The sequence below is a fragment of the Gymnogyps californianus genome, chromosome 1 (genome assembly GCF_018139145.2).
Source record: "Gymnogyps californianus isolate 813 chromosome 1, ASM1813914v2, whole genome shotgun sequence".
NCBI classification, from domain to species: domain Eukaryota; kingdom Metazoa; phylum Chordata; class Aves; order Accipitriformes; family Cathartidae; genus Gymnogyps; species Gymnogyps californianus.
Window position 1 is genome coordinate 37,740,221 of NC_059471.1, and position 22,385 is coordinate 37,762,605.

The 22,385-nt window shown below is 35.0% G+C and overlaps 1 protein-coding gene across 1 annotated transcript in view; it reads right to left on the minus strand.

Moving 5' to 3' along the window:
* The window catches only part of DIAPH3 (diaphanous related formin 3), a 250,366-nt gene that overhangs the window by 181,691 nt on the left and 46,290 nt on the right, over nucleotides 1-22,385 (minus strand). Inside the window, exons 10-17 of the mRNA XM_050905747.1 lie at nucleotides 9,607-9,717; nucleotides 9,056-9,174; nucleotides 8,790-8,906; nucleotides 7,426-7,544; nucleotides 7,228-7,292; nucleotides 6,501-6,605; nucleotides 3,859-4,194; nucleotides 2,759-2,873 (exon numbers count right to left, since the gene is read on the minus strand). Coding sequence (XP_050761704.1) covers nucleotides 2,759-2,873; nucleotides 3,859-4,194; nucleotides 6,501-6,605; nucleotides 7,228-7,292; nucleotides 7,426-7,544; nucleotides 8,790-8,906; nucleotides 9,056-9,174; nucleotides 9,607-9,717 — 1,087 coding nt within the window. The remainder of the gene's footprint in view (nucleotides 1-2,758; nucleotides 2,874-3,858; nucleotides 4,195-6,500; nucleotides 6,606-7,227; nucleotides 7,293-7,425; nucleotides 7,545-8,789; nucleotides 8,907-9,055; nucleotides 9,175-9,606; nucleotides 9,718-22,385) is intronic.

Consider the following 22,385-nt stretch of genomic DNA (forward strand, 5'->3'; position numbering starts at 1 on the left):
ACATCTCCATCTTTAGGGATCTCTCAAACTCAGCCGGACAAAGCCCCAAGCAACATGAACTAGACCGGTCCTTTTATGAAGGTGACTGGACCAGATGACCTTCAGAGGTGCCTTCCAAAGTAAATAATTCCATGATTCAAAGACATGTCTCTGACATGTCTCTGGACATCCTCAACAAGAGTGATTTTTTTTCTCCGTGTATAGTCTTTGTTCCATGTTACTACTCACTATTTTTCCAACACTCTGAAGCTAGACACTCTTTTACTTTTTTATTCTTGCAGTAATATTTCTTTCATACCTCCGTAACATCTTCAGTTATTTCAATTGCTTCAGTACCCATTCAGAATCAAAATAATTTATAACTTCTATACAAACATCTGCTAAAGCTTCAAATCTATTCTATACTGTTCTGTGTTCCTAATGGATTATTTACATAGACATAAGACTTCCTCTTCTGGATCAACACTGAAACACTTTTGGCACATCAGCTGGCAAAGTGCACCAACTGAACATTTGAGTACTTCAATCTGATTTTACTTAATCAGAACAAGATTCACTTAAAGCATCATTGAACATTCTGGTCCCTGCTTCCACAACTAGATACCTCTTCTTACACAATGACTTCAATGAAAAGAGTGCATAAAGCAGACCCTTCAACAGAGTGGAAACCAGCTCATTCTTTGCATGCTGTCATTTGGCTACAGAATCATTTTCAACTTCTCGTCTTTCTGGTTTTAGAGACAAAGCTTTAGAAATAGTCAAGGACTGTTCCCAAATTTGAGTCTAGTGAATAACTTGCTGATTCTACTTTAGAAAGCATGGTGTTAAATCTCTTCAAGACTGAGAAGCAAAGAAAACTGGATGTCTCCAATTTCTTTGGCAAGTTTTGTTATGATCAGTAAGTTATGTATAAGCTACAAAGAAGCATCCCCTCTCTCCATGGTCATGAGAACAAAAGCAGTTACTTTGCTGCCCTTTGTACTAGAATTCATGCTGTTAATGAGATGCCTGGTGCTGTCTACTTATGTGTTTAAGCATTCATGCAAATTTCTGTAAACCACTCATTTGAACTAAGATGAAATTTAGTTCCATGTTGCCCTTTAGACATGTACTTGCTGTTCTAAATAAAATCTTTAGTGTCTTCGCTTCCTTTGAAAAATTAAGATGATGGCGCACACATATCACCCATGTGAGATAAGAGAGATTCCAAAACTTGGGGGGGGGGGGGGGGGGGGGGGGGGGGGGCGGGGGGCAGGAAATTAAGCAGTAAGCTCCACCTGTAAAAAAAAAAAAATTAAATTTGTCCCTGCAAGCTATAGCCTTTTAACAGCCCCTCTCCCCACCCCCCATTTGGTATAAGAGTATACTTCACTGATTTTTCAACTGTAGATCCAATAACTCTTTTCTATTAGGTTTTGTCAAAACAATGTTTTCAGTCCATTCAGTTAAACTTCGAAGGGATGTTAATCTTGTTAACTCTAGTGTTCTCACTGTCTGTGGAGATTCACAATCCCCTTCTGAGCCATTAACAAGTTTGGCCTGAACATCATCGTCTCCCAAATTTTACCATTTAATTACACATAGGAAACAGTATTTCCTCCAGTGGCTTTTAAACCTTCCAACCTATTAATCAGGGAACATTCTTGGGAATTCTCTTAACATTATAAAGGCACCAGAATTATCTTTTAGACTTATTCTAATAGATTCAAGCAAAAATGTTTATGGTCTGTAAGGTTTTCTTGCCTTTTTATCTTTGTACAACATTCTTATTATTAAGTATCAACAGTAATAAACTGTAATACTCAACTCAGCAGAAATACTGCTAGAGCATAAAAAGCCTGCTTTGACAAAAGCAGAATAAAGTTCTTGGTTATGGTAAAAAAAAAAAAAAAAATTGAATAATACACATCAAAGCATACCAAAAAAAAAAAAAAGCAGAAACTTGAGAATGCCATGCACTATACTAAATAAAAATATCGAAGTGAAATTTGTAAAACAAACTAAAAATACAATAATGCCTTTTTAATTTGAAAAGGGAATTAATCATTGCACCCCTTTGGCTGCCCCAAAGTACTAAGTCTCTGATACCAGTGTGGGGGGGAGGGTGGGACACATGTCAAGAAATAACAGTGGAAAGACAGGCATTTTATATATGTGGTAGAATAACCTAAACTACTAGTGAGATGACTTACTTCCAGAAAGGGAGAAAAGGTTTAAAGCCAGGAATACTGTCAAACATTTTGCTCTTCCACAAGGCTTTAAAAGCTGAAGAAGCTAAGCAAAATATCAGAGATCTATGTTGCTACAGGTTTATCAGAAAGTAAGAAAGTTTCATTAAAAGACTCTCCTCCCTTGTGGAACCAAAACACATCAATTATCATATGCCTTCTGAGGGTAAACACATCATCTTCTGGACTCTAGATTAGGTCACAGTATTTTATTAAGGCATTCTGACAAAATTTTACAAATATTTTTTCAAACATGACTGAATAAAAGTCTGTATTATCCGGAAGCACTTCTTGCGTTTTTTTGGTAAGGTTTTCCTTATAGGTCACACAATTTTTATCACCCTTTAAGTAAAATAGTTCAATATTACTGCTTTAAGCAGTCTAGGATTTTCGAACTTTTTGCTTCACACATTCCACTTAAAACCCAGAACATTCATGTTACATTCTGAATTTTTTCATATATATATTTAAGCCCCAAGAATTTTAAAGATACCTCTAGAAGCTGAAAATTAAAGCAATCAATTACTTACCCCGTTTTTGACAACAAAATGTAAGTTCCAATTTGCAAAGCATGTCAGCGTTCTCGTACTTGTCCTCTTCTGCCTTAACCCAAAAACAGGATTCTGTCATTTCCTGAGGCCTGATCTACAAGCAAGAGACAAACCAAAATTTTATTAATTACTTTGATACTATGCAGAGACTGTGCTCTGTAGAGTCTAAAGCAAATGAAATACATAAGAGCTCTGTAAAACACATGAACTTTTGTTATATAAACTCACCTTTAGAATTGTTAAGATATTTCTGATTGAAGATGATAATGCTTACAGTGTGTTTTTGGACAAACTGATTCTAACAATACAGACAATATACTCTGTTATCCAAGGTCTAAGTGTAGCAAATTATCTTTGGTCTAGATTTAAAACGTGGGTAAACTTTAGATAGTCTCTGAATGCAGCTGGTTTAACTAGATATTAAGTACCTTACTTTTTAGATTGTAGCTTTGATTGCTTCATAAAACTCTGAAAATCTTTTTACTGACTCATTTTGGTCTAAATAATTATAGTGTCCAAAACTCAGTAGATTGATAGTCCTGGTATACTTGATTCTGTCACAAAGGAGAAAAAGAAAAAAAAAACAAAAAAAAAAAAAAAAAGAGGACTCTTTATTTTTTTCAACCATTATATTTACATAAGTACATTTACACTAAGGACAAATGGAGAGACCTGCAATGCTTCTTCCCACAGTTCAGGCTAGATAGATGCAAGATGCTCGTTTGGAAACTGTATAGCTATCAGTATAGTGCAGTGACTGATCCAATGTAAACAGTTTGCGAAAATACAAGGTATAGTAGGACCCAGGAAGCATGCTGGTATCAAGGTTGTATTATTCTAGACCAGAACTGACTTTTCCAGGCATGTCAGAAAGTTAACAGATAATTGCCCAGACAATTCATGAGTCAATGAAACACAGTTTTCAGAAAACAATGAAAACTAAAGTCAGAAAGTATTTGTATCTTACATAATTTTAACTAATGTATCAATTGCTCTATATAGTCTTACTCCTGAGAATCTATTTGCCCTAAGCTCTATGTAAGATCTTACATCAAGTATTTGCCATTAATCAGTACTACCTTGGACCAGTTGAGTCTTTTCATGGTAACCTCAGGTCTGAATTCTTTTTTAGGCTTCATTCCAAATGGTAAAGTACATGAAGGTGGAGACCACTGTGCTCCAGGCAGGCCTGGTAGAGGCGGTGGCAGAGGAGCACCACCAAAAGCCAGAGGAATTCCCAAGCCATTCAAAAGTGGTGGAGGAGGAGGGGGAGGTGGTGGTGGTGGAATTGCTCCGTTAGAAGGCAGTGGTGGAGGAGGAGGGGGCGGAAATTGATGTGGTCCTGCAGCTTCCAGTGGAACGACAGATGCATCTCCACGTGTTGATGGTAGAAAACCAGGTGGCAAGGAGCCATACTGATAAGGAAAATATTCAGTTTCACTTTTTTTATCAACAAAATGCCATAACAATCACAGTTTATAGACTAAATCCAACAAGCCAATTGAAAGTCAGTGCCATTTTTCTTGTATATGACAAACAAATATGAACTATAATGAGGCCAATGTGCTTTTGATTTCATAATTGGAAGCCTCAACATTTGAAGCAGACATTCAGACCAGCAGGTGCACACCAAAAATGACAAACTGAAATGCTATATCCCACTTGTTATATTTCACTGATCATGATCTAAGGAGGGTCTGATAGGTATCTTGATGAAATTTTATCTAGACTACCAAGGTTTAGCTCAAATTAAAAAAAAAATAACATCCTAGTCTCTAGTGTTCTTACTTATCCTACAGATTACAGAGAAACATTCCAAGGACATAATAGCAGAATCTGAAGAGATTAGTAATTCTGTTGAAAAACAGATATTTTCCAATATAGGAGCATTCTCATTCTACAGAATTGAAAGCACAAAGTAATGATGAAAAAAATTCCTTCCAAAAAATACAGCTGCCTTACACACTGACTTCTTATTCTTTATAGTAAGGACATCTATATTGTGTCAAGATAGGCTTATTAGCACTGCACTAAGTCTAAAAAAGTATATTCGTTTCTACTATGTAACGAACTTCTATCATAGGCCTTCAAACATTAATAAATAGGTACCTGACAAAAACAACAAAAGAATAAATAAGAAATATTTATCTACTGGTGATAGTATTAATCAACTTTTCAACTGATAATTCTGAGCTGAAACAGTCCTTTTTATTTTTTAAAAATGGAGGGAAATACAATATGCAAGGGATTTAATATTTTTAAAGGAAATAGCTGAATATCAATAAATACAAATAAATACATGCACAACAGTATTATTGTTTTGAATTTCAGAACATATGCATTGTTTACACTGTCAAGTAGACACGGAACAATTAGGCTGTAATAGCGAAAGAAATACATGAACAAATACCAAATACAACAAAAGAGTAAAGGAACAAGATCAGGAGGAAAATAGCCATAAGAGATGGAAGCAGCCATGCTAAGTAGCAACTGATGCCACATGGAAACCAAAGATTCCTCTTAAGACGGATTTAAGAGTACTAACTTGCAGTAATCAATACTTGATATTTGCAAAACATTCCAAGTATCCCATTAACAGTGAGATAATTCATGGTACGATAATTAGTGAGTATAATCATATTTTACGCTCACTGTCTGCATGTAAAAAAAGTTATATTTAATACACTGAACAAGAAAAAAGTAAAATAGGAGAGAAAACCTATTTCACTCACAAAAAGTATTTAAGTATGTTTTCAAGATACACACATAAAAATACTTTCATAATGAATGATATACAGCTCTCACTAAAATTATTTTTTTAGAATGCAACAATTTTTGTAATTGCTTTTTTTAAAGTCTGTTTGATTTTGACATTAACAGTTAATTCTGACCACAAACCTGAATTAGAATGACATTTTCAAACAGACCAAAGCACAGCTAAACTAATATTCCTCACTAAGAAAATTAAACAAGCTCAAAAGTATAAAAAAACCTCTGTGATCAAAATATATATTTTATCACCTTCCTATATGCATGTCTTCCCAATGCTGTCTTTCTTTAGACATTTTTAGACTGTGCTTCTTATTCCAGGAAATAAGACACAGGAAAAATCACTTGGTCACACGGTCTCCTTAAACAGATTTTAGAGCTGAAGCAGTTACAAGTTAACTCAGGTATTACTCTCAAAAACCTGCACTATTCCTCTCCATGACATTTTAAAATATCTATTTATGCTTGAAAATTGAAAAATTATCAGGAAATGTTCTTATCCAGCCACAGGTTATTTCTTTCACTGCTGGATATCCATGGTAAGGCTTCAGCAAACCAAACTGCGTAATGAATAATTTCCTGTGGAGGGATAAAGATCACAGTGATGAATGCTAATCTAAAAGCATAAGACTTACTACCCTATGTGGTTAATTACTTTGGAAATATATGACACTGAAAGCAAAACCCAAATGAAACATAAGAAACTAGTTTAATTAACAGAGCTCAGGCACAAAAAGGATCATCTGGGAACTCAAACAGCTAATTAATGTCACACTACAATTCTTTGTATAAAACAGAAATAAAGGAAACTAACAGTCAATAATAATCAATAACAAGGATTCTTCGAAAAACCCTCAACTTGTACTATCAGAATCTGCAAAAGATGCAAAATGAAGTCCCTTTCAAAAACAATACTTCATTTAAACAATAATTCATTTAAACTGACTTATACCTGTGATTTAAAAGCTTGCAGTTCTGCTTCAAGTTCATTGATTCTTTCTTCTTTTTTTTGCAGTAGGGCCTGGGTCTCCTGATGAACTACAAAATCTTTTTCAAACTAAGAAAAAAAGAAAAAAAAAAAGAAAATTGTTGATACTAGTCAGTTCTGCATAGTTTCTTTAGATTCCAACTCTTCCTTTTGTGTTTGTTAAAACTAATGTGTTAAAAATACTAAGGACACATACAACATATCTGCTATTCTAACTTCCATGTATCCACTGAGTGGAAGTACCATCTCTGTTACCACTACAAGTCTTTACTATATGAAATGGCATAAAGTACTTCATGTATTTTAAGTTGGAATTAGACAGAGTAGCTTAAAAAATTGCTGTGCAGTAATACAGAATCTGTAGATACAAATGAGTCAATTCTTATTCTCCCACTGTTTATCTTGTTGAAGAAACTGATAAATGTTCAAATAAAGTATTCAGTTGATTTTTGGGAGATTTGTACATGAAACCTTAAAATAAATAGTAGAAAGACTTTCAACTAAAGTTAACTACTTTACACCACTTTTCTCTGCTTCCTAGTCCACAAGAAACATCCAAATTCCCACTTAAACATAGAACTAACAGAAATTTGAAGTTAAAAACTATGCCACGTTCAGTTACATTATTCATGAAGCTATTAAGTAATCCCCTGTGTCCATCTTATGATCACATAACTTAAAAATTACTTACTTTTCTGGAAAGTTCAGAAGCCCTCTCTTCACATTCTTCTAATCTTGCTTTATCTACACAAATATCTTGAAAAAATAAACAAACACAGTTGCACATGTACAGGGAACACAAGATTCTTAATTACATGTATAACTTTAACTTGGTTTTTGGAACATAAAGAAGTACGATACTGTAATCATTTCCAAACATAGTACTTACCTATTAAGTGGCTGAAGTTTATATCTAATCTTTTACGATACGTGAAATCAGGGTCTGTTCCACTTCGATGTAACACTATCTGGGACACACACTCTTCAATTAATTTGAAATACTGTGGACTAAGGACAGAGATGAGTTCTTTTACAGCATATTTATTTATCAACGTATACTTAAAATCTTGTCTATGAACACAGTAAGGTCAAAAGATTTGGGCTGACTTATTTCCATAGAAGGGTAGGTGCAAACCCCAAAAGTCTCAAAGGACAAATATATCTAGCAGTTTAGTACACAAAAACAGTTTACACAAAGCCTGAAAAAGCAGGAGACCTAAAGATAAACAATTCCTATATTATAAACTCTGCATCTCTCTGCCTATGGAAATACAGGAAGGAAGGACTCCCTCCTGCTTCCTCCCGGTGAAGAGAAGGCTCTTCCTTCAGCTTGATCCCTTCTGGTTTTGTGACTTTTGTAACTATGGATGCATTGCAGCCCTGCTTCAGTAAGAGGAATGAAAAACACCTTGTTCTAAAATGCCAGGGGGGTATGACAGCTGGGTCACTTGCCCAGAACATGCAAACTGTGAATTCAAACCCATTCAGGTGGAAGAGATCTAGCACAGGTGTACCCATGTCAGGCAAGCACTCTTAACCTTTAAGGGTACATCTGTGCTAGACCTTGCCTGAAATGCAAGGTTATCCAGAACACTATGCAGAAAACAGACAGCTTTCCTTCCCTGTTCAGTTCATATCTGGTTCCTCCAGTGTTTCCTCAAAAATAACACAAGCAGATTTTAGAAAGGAAAGTATTTGGCAGCTTCAAACATCTAAGATTTTTTTAACTATTTCCCTGTAATTTATCTGACGAATTTTCCAGGAGACACCAAAATGTTCATACTGACCTATAATGTATACTGACATTACTCAATTCCCAACCAAAAATTACTCTGAATTAAACATATGTTCAGATTTCTGTATAAAGTGCACTTCTGGGCATACTTGGTTTTGTCCTTTGACTCAAATATACCACAAAATTACAACGCTACTACCATGATTTATGACTGATTAAGAGACCTGTCCTGATCACTTATACTTGCAGCCAATAAGGTTCAGATCTCAACAAAAATAGTTTTCTATATTTATATATAAAATTTTATCCTAAGCAGAAGAGACAAAAACATATAGATGGCATTCTTATTCAGAGCTGATACTTTTGAAGATGAGTTGCCAAAGGAATACTTACAAATTGCAATCCCCACAGAAAAAGACTAAACTGTATTTATCACTAAATTTATAGAAGAAATATTCTATTAATGACTAAATGACAACAAAATCCATAATTAGCATTTAACATAGCATTAAACATACCGTATAAAATAATCATTTCTTATCAGCAAAAGATGTTGGAGAATGGAAAGAAAATACCCTTCAGCACTAGTGTCCTTAACTGTATTCCACACCATGTTGTAAACATCATTTACTTCAGTAAAAGTGTTAAGGAGAGTAAAAGCAAGGAAAACAATATTTCAGTCAAATGTTGACTGATAACTTTTTTAAACAGAAATTATACCAGAAAAATGTCCATTATACACTTTATTTTGTTCATGTTTCTCTTGCTGATATCGAAAGGATATTCTAGTTCAGATCTAATATCTTCTAAACGATGAGAGAATTCGATCATGTCTTCTTCCTTATGCTCATTGAACACTTTCAGCTGAATATCTAGTGCTTCATTCTTTATACATTTCAATTGCTGCAAAGAAGAAACAGTAGAAAGGCTTGCAAAATTAGCGTTTCCATATGTAAATAAACCTTATCTTTTTAATAACTTCCATAAGTCTGTGTTATTTTAAAGTTTAAAATTACAAGAACACATGAGTTAAGTTAAATATTCAAAAGGTAAACATGGCTTCAACCTGGCTTAACAAGTGTCTGCACAACAGTCTGTCACATGTTCTAAATGGAAGTCCTAAAAAGCTGAGGAATCAGCATAAAGTTCAGAGAGCACAATTCACTTTTTCATTCTTATTTTAAGACTGATTCTCATATCTAACTGCTCATGCCCACACTTAATAAAATGCCTTTGAGAATAACTTATTAGAACTTGTTCTCCCATTCCCCCTCTCTAGCTCAAATAGTCCAATAATTTAAATAGTAATGCAAAGAGAGACTACAAGACACTTACTGGCAATATCTCTTTCAATCCACTGCGCATAAATTCATTTCTGATATGAAGCCTAAAATCCAAGTCATCAGGAGATGTAACAAGAGCATTGATGAGCTGCATGCAAGCTACCTATAACAGAGGAAATATTAAACTATTTTATTTCTTAGATTTTAATATGCATCACAGTCAAAAAGACATAATGAACTATTAATTAAACATTACATCATGTCTAATTATCAATCTACTGTAATCTTATAATTAAGATACTTAAATTTCTTATCAGCCACATGAGCTATAAATACCAAACACTAGTTCACAAATTTCCATAAAAATGAAATATTTTCTCACTCCATTGAATTCTGTCATTTTATACAACTAGTAAGTTCCTTTAGTAAATGAACTTTAGCAGATAGTAAATACCTTGATAAGCATAATTCTCAACATATAAAAATCAATGTAAATATACATTTATCTATACATATATATAAAAAGTTAGTGACATAATAGAAATGGTAAAGGCTAAAGTCTGTGTGAACACTGGAAAACGTATTAGAAGACAAAATGCCGATTAAACTAAACTGAGCCTGAAGAACAGAATAGGCTTTTTTCCCTTCTTTTTAAAAATCCTCCCTCTTTAAACATACTGAGTGTCATAGAATACTTCATGGGAACTCGTACTTCAGCTCAAAAGAAAGCATCAAGTCAACTAGTGAGTAGTCTCTCTTCTGAAGAATCAAGAGATTCTTCTTGAAAACCCATAGCCAGGAGCATCAGGAATTCACTGTCCAGATTCATAAGCCTTTAGAACAATGGCAACTTATTACTAATCATAAATAAGGATGACAACAGCCATTACTTCCTTTTTTTACCCTCTTCATTGTTTGCACATCTTGCTTCACTGCACAGGAAATATGTTATTCTTGTATTTCCAGCATTTTAAGGGGGTTTTAAAAGCACAAGTCAATTAGGATTGTCTTCTGGCCTAATATGCTATGTAAACAAGTAAAGCAATCTGGTTCAAATACTGTCTCTGTTGTAAAGCCTTTTATCGTCTAGAAAATGATGACTTATTATGCCATGGTCAGACAAAAGGTGATACCGGGAACATACTGTATCAGTCATCTTCGAAGTACGTATAATTCCAAATACTGAATTTACATATGGTCACCAGAAGAACTGGATGGCCAAGCTACTTTGATATAGACTGTAGGAAACAACAGCACTCATTAGGTTTCCAAGAAGAACATCCTAAGATTAAATGATAACACAGACTACTACCGTGATCCTACATTTATCCTACTGCAAGGAATATAAATGCAAGGTTTATATATTGTTTTAGCTGAACTATTATGGGGGTGCATAGCAGTCAGCATAATTTAGGCCTACTTGACAGCAATGGTAGCATATGTAGATGAACTTTAGTTAACCCTATAGCAGAAGGGAATAGCTTAGTTATAAGAACAGAGATGTAACAAGTGTAAACAACCTGTTAGTCAACGTGAGAGCTGTGAACTTGTTGAGAAAATCAAGCCAAGCAGACTGTGAGCTCCAGCAGGTTATTAGGGACCAAGTGTTAGAATGACCCAATTAATCATCAGTCATTCTCCACTCAATCCCGTAAATTATGGTATTTGGAGTCACTTGGAGAGACACCCACAAAGGTCCCACAACTCTGCGCCAGGAGTTAGGACCATCTCTCCAACTTCTGGAGATGCCTGAGAGGACAAAGATGCTCAAGGGATGATGCCATGGCACAGCGTGGTTGGAACCACTGTACTAACCCATTCGACACCTCTCCTGGAGAAAAGCTGCCATGACAGCTTCTATTCTTATATTACTCCATCATACAACATACCTTGCATCAACAATAACTTTAAAACAGTAATAGGAGGAGAGAACAAGCTTTGCTCCTTCCTCTTACTTGAATGAAGAGCTGAAATTAAGTTCTACTCCCTCAGAACTTCTATGAAACTCAGTACATGCAAATACCTACATTTGCATAATAATAAAAGAGGAAACTATGGCTTTTACTTTATAGACATCAATAGGACAAAGCACACTAAATTCAATTATTGAAATTAACTGCATAAAAATGTTAAGATAGACTTCTGTAACTTACTCCAGTCTCAGACGAATAATTATTCAAGTTACAACATCTAAACAAAATAAAACAACACGGGGGGGGAATCAAAACTTTAGCTGATTGAATATGAAGCTGTATTAAAGCAGAAACAAAACAAAAAAAAAAAAAGAGAGAAAAAAAAAGTTTGAGGGACAACTTGCAAAAAGCATCTTTGATTAACACATCTTTTTCCTCGAAGATAACAAAAGAAGGAAGACAACCAGAGAATCTGTAGTGTCAGTAAAAGATCAAGGTGAAAAAGAGTACCCAAAGAAAACAAAGGCCACAGCAACACTTCAAATGTTCTACTGGTGTGCAAAAGGAGTTCCCAAAATAGAACAGAGACATAAACAGGTTCAGGGGTTGACAGAAGAACTTAAAGAACAAAACCAACAATGAGAAGTCACAAAAGAGTATTCACTCTTCAAACATTCAAAGCTTTGAAGAAAATTGAGGACAAAATAACTTTAGTACTTGCTATTGCATTCAAGTTCTTACTGAAAAGCACGTTGACACCCAAAAAAAGGAAGATGGCAGAAACTATATTCCTATTTATAAGGACATTTTCGGGAAGATCTGGACAACTACAGACTGGTAAGCTTGACTTTTCTACAGTGCAAATATATTGAAAGTATAATAGAGAACAAAATTAATGAGTAACATAAAAAAATGCAACATGAATAAATGGACAGTATGAATAAGTGCAACATGGCTTTGTAAAGCAAAGTCCTGCTTCATAAACCCATGAAAGTTGTCTGAAACACTCAAGGAGCAGGCAAGAATGCTCTGACTGGCCTAAGCCTGGACTTCAAAAAATAAAAAAGTTTGTAAAATGTCAAAACCGTTTAGAAAAATTTAGAAAACAGTATGTTAAGTATCCAAATTCCAAAATACTACGAAATAGTATTAATTTGATGTTTAAAAGTTTCTTTTTAAAAAAAAAACAAAACTTTTAGGGCTTAAAAATTATTTTGCTGTATTAAGGTCTGTTGAAGTAATGTTTCCTTGCTACTTTTTTGTCCTCGCTGTAAGTCCGTCTTTTTATTTTATGCTAGCAAAGTAGCACACAAAACGTTAATAAAAATATTAATAAAATAAAAAATAAACCACTTAAAAGGCTAGAAACTGCAAGGCACTGAAAGCCTCCTCCTGTCCTTTCTCCATATTCTTTACAGTGAGATCAAATAGACCATCACCTAATGAGTAACAATAAAAAACCCACACATATTAAAGAGGAATATACCTATGGTGTATTTTCTTTCAGAAAGGTACTGGCACTACATTACTAGCAGTCAGTTTTAAAAGAACTCAGTTAAATAGGAATATAGGTAACAGGACCACAACCTTGACCATTCTGTCTTAAATAAAATATGTTCCCTTCAGAAAGATCTTTCAGATTTGGGGCTTCTTTCAAGTTATAAATAAGAAACAATCCTCAGTTATTCTTCTCTAAACAACCCACTTGGAAAGCTGTTAAATTCATAACAATCTGGGGCTTTAACTGTCACAGTGGATTCTTCATCTTTGTAGTGCCTGTCAGAACAATTATTATGACACTTCTCCTCCCTGAAATCCGTTATTTCCCTAATTCTACGCAATTTGATTCTGTACATGTCTATAGTATTTTAGAAACCTAAAGGAAAATATGACTTAGTTAACTTATTTATTTTCATCAAATAAATCCAAACAAAACCTTTGTATTACTCCTGAAGCCTGTTTCTGTGCATGTACTGTTTCTAAGAGTTATTCTAATATTTGTTTGTTTATAACTGCCGAAGCATCACTCTATACTAGGTAACAAAAAGTGGTGCTTACCCCAAAAAAGGAAACTATAAATACCAAAAGATAAATAAAAAGAAAATCCTTAGACTTACCTATGTCCGAATCCCATACAACAATAACAAAAATTTTAAAACCACCTAAGGTGCCTAGTCCACTTTTCAAAAGTCGACTGAATAAAACCTTCCAGTAATTGTCTTAACAGCACCCAACAGAGAAGCAATTAGGACTCTCCTGTTGCACAACCAAGTATTTTTGGACACTTAAAAAGCTCCTCATATTCAATATTTGTCTGTCATGTCCTTTACAATCTTGTTCAAACATGTGGCCTTGTAGCCCAGTTATTTTTGCTAGTAACAGGCTACAGGCTTTGCATTAAGCTAACACCACATGCTCCCAGACTTGTCAGGCCTTATCGAGACTTGGCTTCCCTGCCCGGAGCTCTGTTTTGGCTTATTTAGCTGCAACAGGATTTCTCTAGTAACAGAATAACTACGACCCCACTAGTTTTAGATTTTGCTTAGGCTTGTACAAGTTTGCAGCACAAAGTTTACTGTTACATACATTTCTATAACTAGCAGATAGCAATATGACTCTAAATAAAATGCAGCATAGAAAGGTAGAGGCATGGGATATGAGCAGAGGCATGTGTTAGCACTACTGAGAGTAATTTGATTAGACCATTAAGACTTCATTTAGACTAACAACAAATTCTTGGCTTTGAATACAAGGTGTATTCTTTAGGCCCACAAACTGCACAAGTTGCAATGTCACAATGTGGGGGAGAACGTGATCAGCCTCGTCTGTAATTTGGATGCAACAAATGGCAGAAAATGCAGGCAACCAAAACAGTTAAAATTTAGTGCAACAATACCTTACAGAATATACTCTTTTATTATCTAAGTATGGGCTGTATTCTTTATTCTTAAACCTTTTTGTATTTGTTTTGGTATGAGTCCACTTTACCAAATCATCCACTTTATCAGTATTTGTATTTTTCTTCAGCAGCTGTGATGAAAATTTTTGCTTCCCCTAATTTTGAGCTTATTTAGTTGAAACATGTTACACCATCACCAATTTATCTCTCTGGAGTACTGAGTCTTTCATTCAATTGCATTTTATTGATTCAATTAGCTCTGTCATTCAAAACCAGTAATTCAGTACATTGACAGATGCCACCAACACCTGTACTCCTGTTAACATCAGTGAGGCATTTCAATGATTGTAGACTTCATTGGACAACACTATCATACAGTCAGTAATAAAGTACAGTACTGCAAGGTTACGTTTACATTTCAAATAAAGTCAAACTCCATGTTGTTTGATTACATCAGAATTGGAACCTTTGTCATTGTTATCAGCAGTTTAAAACAGTATATTTTAATGCAACACTATGTGAATGGACTGCTAAGCAAGGAATCAGCATTTATCACACTTGATTTAAACTATCAATGAAGAGGCAATCAGAGACTGAACAAAGTACGCTACTGTGAAAATCCTGATCAAGAGCAAACTACAGTTTTATCTTTGAGATAGCAATGCAATTTAGATGAAAGGACATCTACAGATGTAATTTCTGCCAAAAAAAATTGGTATTTTCTTTTAATTTGCCAAATCAACAAGGTACATGTGCACACATGCTATTCGAATAGAACAGAGACAAGATACGACAACGAAAAGCAAGAAACACATCATTAAAAAGTACTGTTGTTCTAGTACTATAGTCAAATTTGATCAAGTGGGAATTCGACTGCAGTTCATAACCAGAACATACTTTAGCTTTCCTGGAATAAACAAGACAAAGATCTACCGGATTATGTTAGCAAACTATTCTATAGGAATACAAAGACAAAGTAATACTGAAAGTTCCAAACAGATGTCTACAAAAAGCAGAATGAGAAAAGGCATTGCTTAGACATCTACCTTTGAGTAATTTGCTTCATGAAAACTTAAAAAAAAAAAAAATTAAAAAAAATTTAAAAAAGACTAATGATAAAGACAACAGCAAGAACTTGTTACTAGATCAAACATTTAAAACATGCTCCAAATGAAACTATAATTCAATATCTAGCAGTTAGCATATAATAGTTAGATCACACATGATCGCAATAATTTGAAATTAGTTCATTCACTTAGAAGTAGATTGCAGCAAGATAGATCTGTTTAGTGAACCTAAAACCCATAAGGAAAAAATGCGTTAAATTCTATCAAGAAGAGGAAACAAGCTTGTGAACATTTTAGTAACACTGCAGCCTGGAAAGTTAGGTTTTGGGGGAACATGCCAAAACCAAGAGAAAGAGAAAAACACCCCTCTTAAACTTGATGAACAGCATCCAAGTGGCTTATTAAAAGGTAGTTCTAACCAATAACCCAGCGAAGATTCAAGAGCAAAGAAACTTTTTGCTCTCCTAAACTTTGCAGTTGGAAAAACAATATATTAATATTACCCTATGTTTTGACAGTAGGTCAATTAAAAAAAATTAGCAAGCTTAGTTCAATTAGTGTCTGCATGAGGCACAGGAATAAACTCAAACAGAATTCTCAAGAGTTTTCCAAGACAACACAGTTCAAGCTTCAGATACCTCCATTTAGATGCCTATATGTAGACAGATATCTATATGTAGCTATATGCATAGCTAAACTCCCATTCTTGTTAACGAGTAGTCTACTAGATTCTTCTTTAAAGCTCTTGATTCTAGATTCTAAAAGATTTCTTTACAACACACACGGAGTGACCAGGGCACTCTAGGATCCATTGTCTTTACTGACTTAGGGACCCAATTCATCAACTTAAATATGAACACATTGTATACAGAGTACCATTAAAGCTGCTGCAGCGTGCCCCATCTGGCTTACAAATGCCAATCCAGAAGGGTAGGAATCTCCTAAAGGAAACGTGTCGTATCTACAAAGGCATCTGAAACGACATTTGAAGTTCATGCGTGGGCAACTAAACTGAGCCTCGGAGTTCCACTGGTTACATAAGAGTTTAGACATCTAGCTCAAATGCTTGATGGGTTGGCTTACTTGCAGACTAAATCCTATTCAGTGTCTTACATTGCTAAAGAGAAAGATCTGCCACTTACTTAGAAAGCTCATTTGCTCCCAATCTACAAAGTTTTAAATAAGTCTGATATTTTACCTCCATGTCTATTTGTTTAGGAAGAAAGTCTCAACCACAAAAATGCCTCAGAAAAACAAAAAGAAAAGACTTTTTTCTTTTTTAATTACAAAGATAGAGGTACATGACTTTTGTTTAGAAATACCAGATTATGACTTTCTCATCTTAAAGTAGTGCTAAATCTGCTTAACAACATGCTTAAAAAATTCTGAACATTCAAATACAGACTGATATATAGAATTATTAAATTACCAGAAAGCACTACTGACTTCACATCTAACAACAGTCGAACAATGAGTTTGTTTCCTGCTTCTAGAGTGTGGCTACTAATCAAAGAAATGCAGGAGAAATAACAGAGATGGTAATTTCCTCCACAAAAAGACCATCCAGTCTCGAATGCTGCTAATAAAGGATCACACCAAAGAGAAAACAGAGTCCAAAGAGTTGAAAGAACTTCTTAATGGAGAAAGGAACCTACAGATAAGTAATTATTTTCTTCAAGTGCTTGTGTCTACATGCATTCATACTATACACAATTCCAAGGAGTATCCACTCATAATTTTTTGCCTTCAATGTTCCTAATCAAGAAAAAATTGAAGAACAACTATCCCAAATGTAACATCATGCCTTGACAATTCTCAAAGTACGTAACACTTCAGGAAAATGCCTGTGACGCTCCAGTTGACAGCTCTATACATGTCAACTCTTGGGACACAGAACAATCAGTCGCTGCTTGCACTCCAGATGAGTGGGCCCTAACTGCATTCTTTTACACTCAGTTATCTTGGATAAGATTCTGTAAACAGACTGACAAGCTTTTGAATTTTCAGCCATGGACACAAGGTGAGAAAGCTGTGTCCATATCAAAAAAGATGTCTCATCTTCAATAAATCAAGAGGTACTGCTGAGGTAGTATGAGGTTTAGTGAAGACAGGTAAATTAGCTTCCTAGGAAAGCAGAATTCTTTGTGAGCAAAACATTCTGGGGAAACGGTCTATATCTAAAACCAATTCATGAAGAGTTGTAGATTCTGTAGGTGGAGGTATTTTGTCAGTCTGCCCTTGAGAAGATGCCTGAAGAAGTGAAATTATTTTAGGCTCTAACAGTGAAAGGCATGTGGTAATACACAGCTCTCTGGTGTACCTTCTAAAATTTTGTTGTGGTGCTGAGGACTGCAATTTCTAAGTACTCTTTCCTGAGGGGCACCTCTAACCCAGATAGTAATTACATCTTGAGAGTATCCTGATGTTTACAACAGGCATGCAATGAAGGCATGTAGAGGCACCTTCCTTTCTTCACAGAAAAGCCAAGAGCAAATCTTTCACTTCACCTGGCAGTCATTAGATGCTTCCTTCCCTTCTTCACCCCTAAGGAACTGCAGCTAAGTATAGTCCACCATGTTAGTTTCAGAGGGCTTTCAGGTCTGCGAGTATATTCCATCTGGAATGCTTTTAATGCCCTGCTGCCACATGGTAGGGAAATCTACAATACTTGACTTTGTGTGTTTATCTAAGAGATGGGCGTATATTAATGGATATGCACATATTATTTTTGGTAGGGAAGAACTTTGCATGGATGATGATACAGTTCACCTGGAAAGTTAAAATTTTGAATGCTTTCCTCCATGACAAACTAGACCAAGACGACCAGATATATTCCTCTAACTGAGAGGTTACAGCTTCAAATTCTAATCCTCTGCGATTCTAACCAGTGATGTCTATCAAGCTACAGGATGCATTTTCTGAGGATTCCACAGTCTGCTTTAAAATTGCATTTTTCCCAGTTGAAGACCAGACAGAATATACCTGGTCATTTTCTGGTGGAAAATGTCAGGTACATCTCAGTAGCTCAGAGCAGCTTTTTCCTTGCATAGACAAGACAATCAATACTAACTATGTGGTAAGTATCATCTTATGTCGTATCTTGCCCATTTGAATACAAAGAACTGCAGTGAGATTTTCTACTTCACTTTTCTCACTCTTACTGCAAGTATACATTTGCAGAAAAAGCTGTCAAGATGATGCATATTTAGTTGAATTCTGCTTGCCAGTATTAAATTGGCTGTAGATTTGGCTTTGGTACAGACACTATCTTGATGTTCATCAATTATTTACCCTTGCTAATGACAAAAAATTCTTAGTAATGACTTTGAGATGTACCATCCACACGCATGTACATTTACACGGATCTTCAATACTTATTACCAGTCTCCACATTTAGATAAGGTGAGCTTTGCTCTGATTCATCCTATTACATATGCAGTTATGGAAAGGATCTCATTAGCACAGAACAACCAAGAATCATCAAGTGATTCAGCTAACCAAAATATCACAGACCATACCATCTCACATTCTCATATTATTAGATGAAAAAGAAAGATGAAACGGTATTCCCTGACAACTAAAAATACTGAGAGGGTAATGCTACTGATGAATAGATAAGACCTTTTACTCTGTCACAAAAACACTTCTCCTAGGACAGGCATGAAACACCTGCAGGTTTCCACAGGGATGATCAGTGCTCGTTTTTCAGGAACTTAATTGGAAAAAGGAAGAATTGCACCTTTGCTTCAATGTTGTACCTCTTCTCAGCTCTAACTGGAAAATTAGAAGAAGCTGGTACCTCTTCTCAGCTCTAACTGGAAAATTAGAAGAAGCTGGTATCTACAACTACAACTGTACAGAAGAACAACAGCACTCTTCCGTTAGTTAAACCGCCTGCTTGAGGAACAGTGATGAAAGATGACGATTAGAGAGTAGAAGCATTCATTTGATTCTACAAGAATGAGAAGAACTGGGCAACACACAATTTGTTGTTGTTGTTTTCATCGTTGTCTTAAATACATCAAAATGGGTTGTATCAGAAGAGCTGTATTTCCTGCCTCTGTGACTTGAACCAAAGTATTAGACTTTTTCAGTTGTTGTCATAAGTATACAAGGTACTAGATTGCCTTGTATGCATTTTCTTGAGCACAGGCTTAAGATGTTAAACTACATTTACTTTAACAAACGCAGAAACTCAATATTACTCCTGGCTGTAGTCATATTCTCAAACTAAGATCACCCATCTTGTCTTGAACCAAAAAAAATTAAGTATGCTTTCCATAATTTTGGATTTTATGAAAGATAAAAGGGAGAATATCCTTTGCTTTCAGCAAATGCAAACAGTAGATACATAGAGCTTTCACTAACAATAGAAAAATCATCATACTGAGGCCTTTTATATATTCAGCCTTCAAGTAACAGAAATGTTAGTCAATTCAAAATTGAAAAGGTCAGTTGTTTGTGTCAAATTGAACTGCCACAAAGCAAGCCTACATATATCAAGCAGATAATCAAGGCAAGTATGCCAACTAACTGACAACTGTAAACTTCTGTCTCATTAAAACACTGTCAAATTAACCACCAGGTCAATGTCATTGTTATAAAAGTTTACAACTGATTCACATGAGGAACCTCGATTTTTCTGGTCTTAAAAAAAGAAATCTAGCAATCATTTGTGGAGTCTGAAAAAAAGCCTTTTAGCGGAAAGAATGTGTTCAAATGGAAGTTTAACTCAAAAAAAAAAAAAAAAAGAAGAGAACTTTCATTAAAAGTTTCCGTGTCTACATAAGATACAGCAATGAAACAGCAAAATGTTATCTATTTTCAGGAACTTTAGGATAACACTCTCAATAAAGTCAAATTAATATATTTAGCTTAAGTATAGCAACTATAACTTTTAGAGTAAATTCTCAGTTTTAACAATGCTCCTACCTTCTATATCAGAGGATAACGAAGTACCAAATGGAAGTATAGCACAATAATGAGAAGGCATAACTGGTAGAAAAGTACTTGTTTAGTACCTGAAGAGTAGTCCTATAAGAGTTGTTAGTGCACAGTTCACAACTCAGCTGACATTTTCTGCACTGATTCGGTTATCTCATCAGTGGTATCTCACTAACGGAGTTGAGCATCGCTGTAAACAGTGAGTATGAAAGTGCTCATGTTTATAAGAAAGATCTATGTTGTTAGAGATAATCAGCTATGACCTTTTTCCCCTGCATATCAACTGTCTCAACTGCCATTAATATTGGTATCTATCTATTTCTTAAAGGGGCTGCTTACCAACAACTGTTCACAAGGGATTATAATTTCTGAAGCCTATTCCCAAATGTTGACCCAAACGAGCTACTATCTGTTCACCTTCAGTTTAACCTGCAAGGCATATTTATAGATTTAGTGAGGCCCTTATAAATTTATTTTTTAATTTTTAAAAAGGGGGAAATGGGCAAAATGCCATTTTGGGTACCCATCATGGGTAAAGGGAGAAGTACATCGGATTACTTTCATTTACCTTGTGCTTCAAATAAAGTAAGGGAGTTTTCACGTGCTTTTTGAACTGTATAGAAAACTGAGTTATAGATAGCTTTTCTCCCCTTACTAAATCTACACACATGAAAATATATGCAACTCCTGAAAATTCAGGATCACATTTGGAAGCCTAACACTCAAAACAAAATGCTGTTAATTTCAGGACTCTGAATACCTATAAGCCAGTAAAGAATAGTCAGAGAAGTACCACTCTTCATACTATTAAAATTTAGGCATCTTGTAAGTGCTGTGATGGACCTGGAAGTTCTCAAACTCTTATATGCTCTATAGGGAATACAGGCTCTTAAATTCTCTTAAGTTAGATACAATATCCTGAAATTGGAAAATAGAATTTCCATAAGCTGAAGCATTTCTCCCTACTGAATCAAAATATATTTAAAAATGTATGGATATCCATATTCATGTCAAATAAAGAAGAAAGCTGCTCAGTCAGTATAAAGAGACACTGAACTACCATTATTCAACATTAAAACTAATTTCTGCATTTGGACCTTTTTTTTTTTTAATTCCTTGACTGATTATATTTATGAATAAACTTTTCTTACTATATACTATATATAAATTTTTTACCTTATTGATTGTACTAAAACAATAGAAATAAGCATAACACAAAATCAAACTTTTCATATTTTTGTTTTTCAGGTTGATCAAATAAGAACAAATTTTTTTATTTATATCATGACCTGATGTCAAAGTAAACCAAGCAAGTAAAACAAGTAAACCAAGACGGACTAAAAAAACATGCAAACAAAAGAAGCCCCAGATGCAGTTAGCCAAATGTTATATTGTCCTGAAAGTCTGACATGCCCAAGCTTGCACACCTGGCCCAAATTCATAGTGCCTACTATCTCAAGGATGCTAAAATATGGAGAAAAAAAAAATCATACTGAATAGGAACTTGTTAACTGAACATCATTCACCTTGAAATCTAAATGAAACAGAGACCCCAGAGGAGAACAGAAATATATGAGATCATATATTTAAATTTAATACTGAGGAACTGCAATGATCCTTCTGCAGTGAATCTAAGGTAAGGATTCGCTACTACAAGAAATTTATGTCCGATCTGGAAAATGCAGACTCAAAAGCCTTGGAAAACAGGAAATTTGTTGTCTTACAGTCTACACTCCTTCTGCAGTCCCTTTCCAGTCCCGCTACAAGTGGAGCTCAAAGCTTTTTTTCCCCTCTCCTTGCTAATCTTAACTGTAGGCTGAGCCTTACACAAAGCCCTTCAGCCACTGCTCAAAGAAAAAATGTATTACTCTACAGTTCTCCTTATGGCCCCTTTCCAGTCCCACTCCAGCCTTGCCAGTATAAGGTCTCCTTTTTGACCCTTAAAGGCAATTATTATGATTTTCAATACATTAGCAAAATACACAAATTGGGGGGGGAAGGGAAAAAA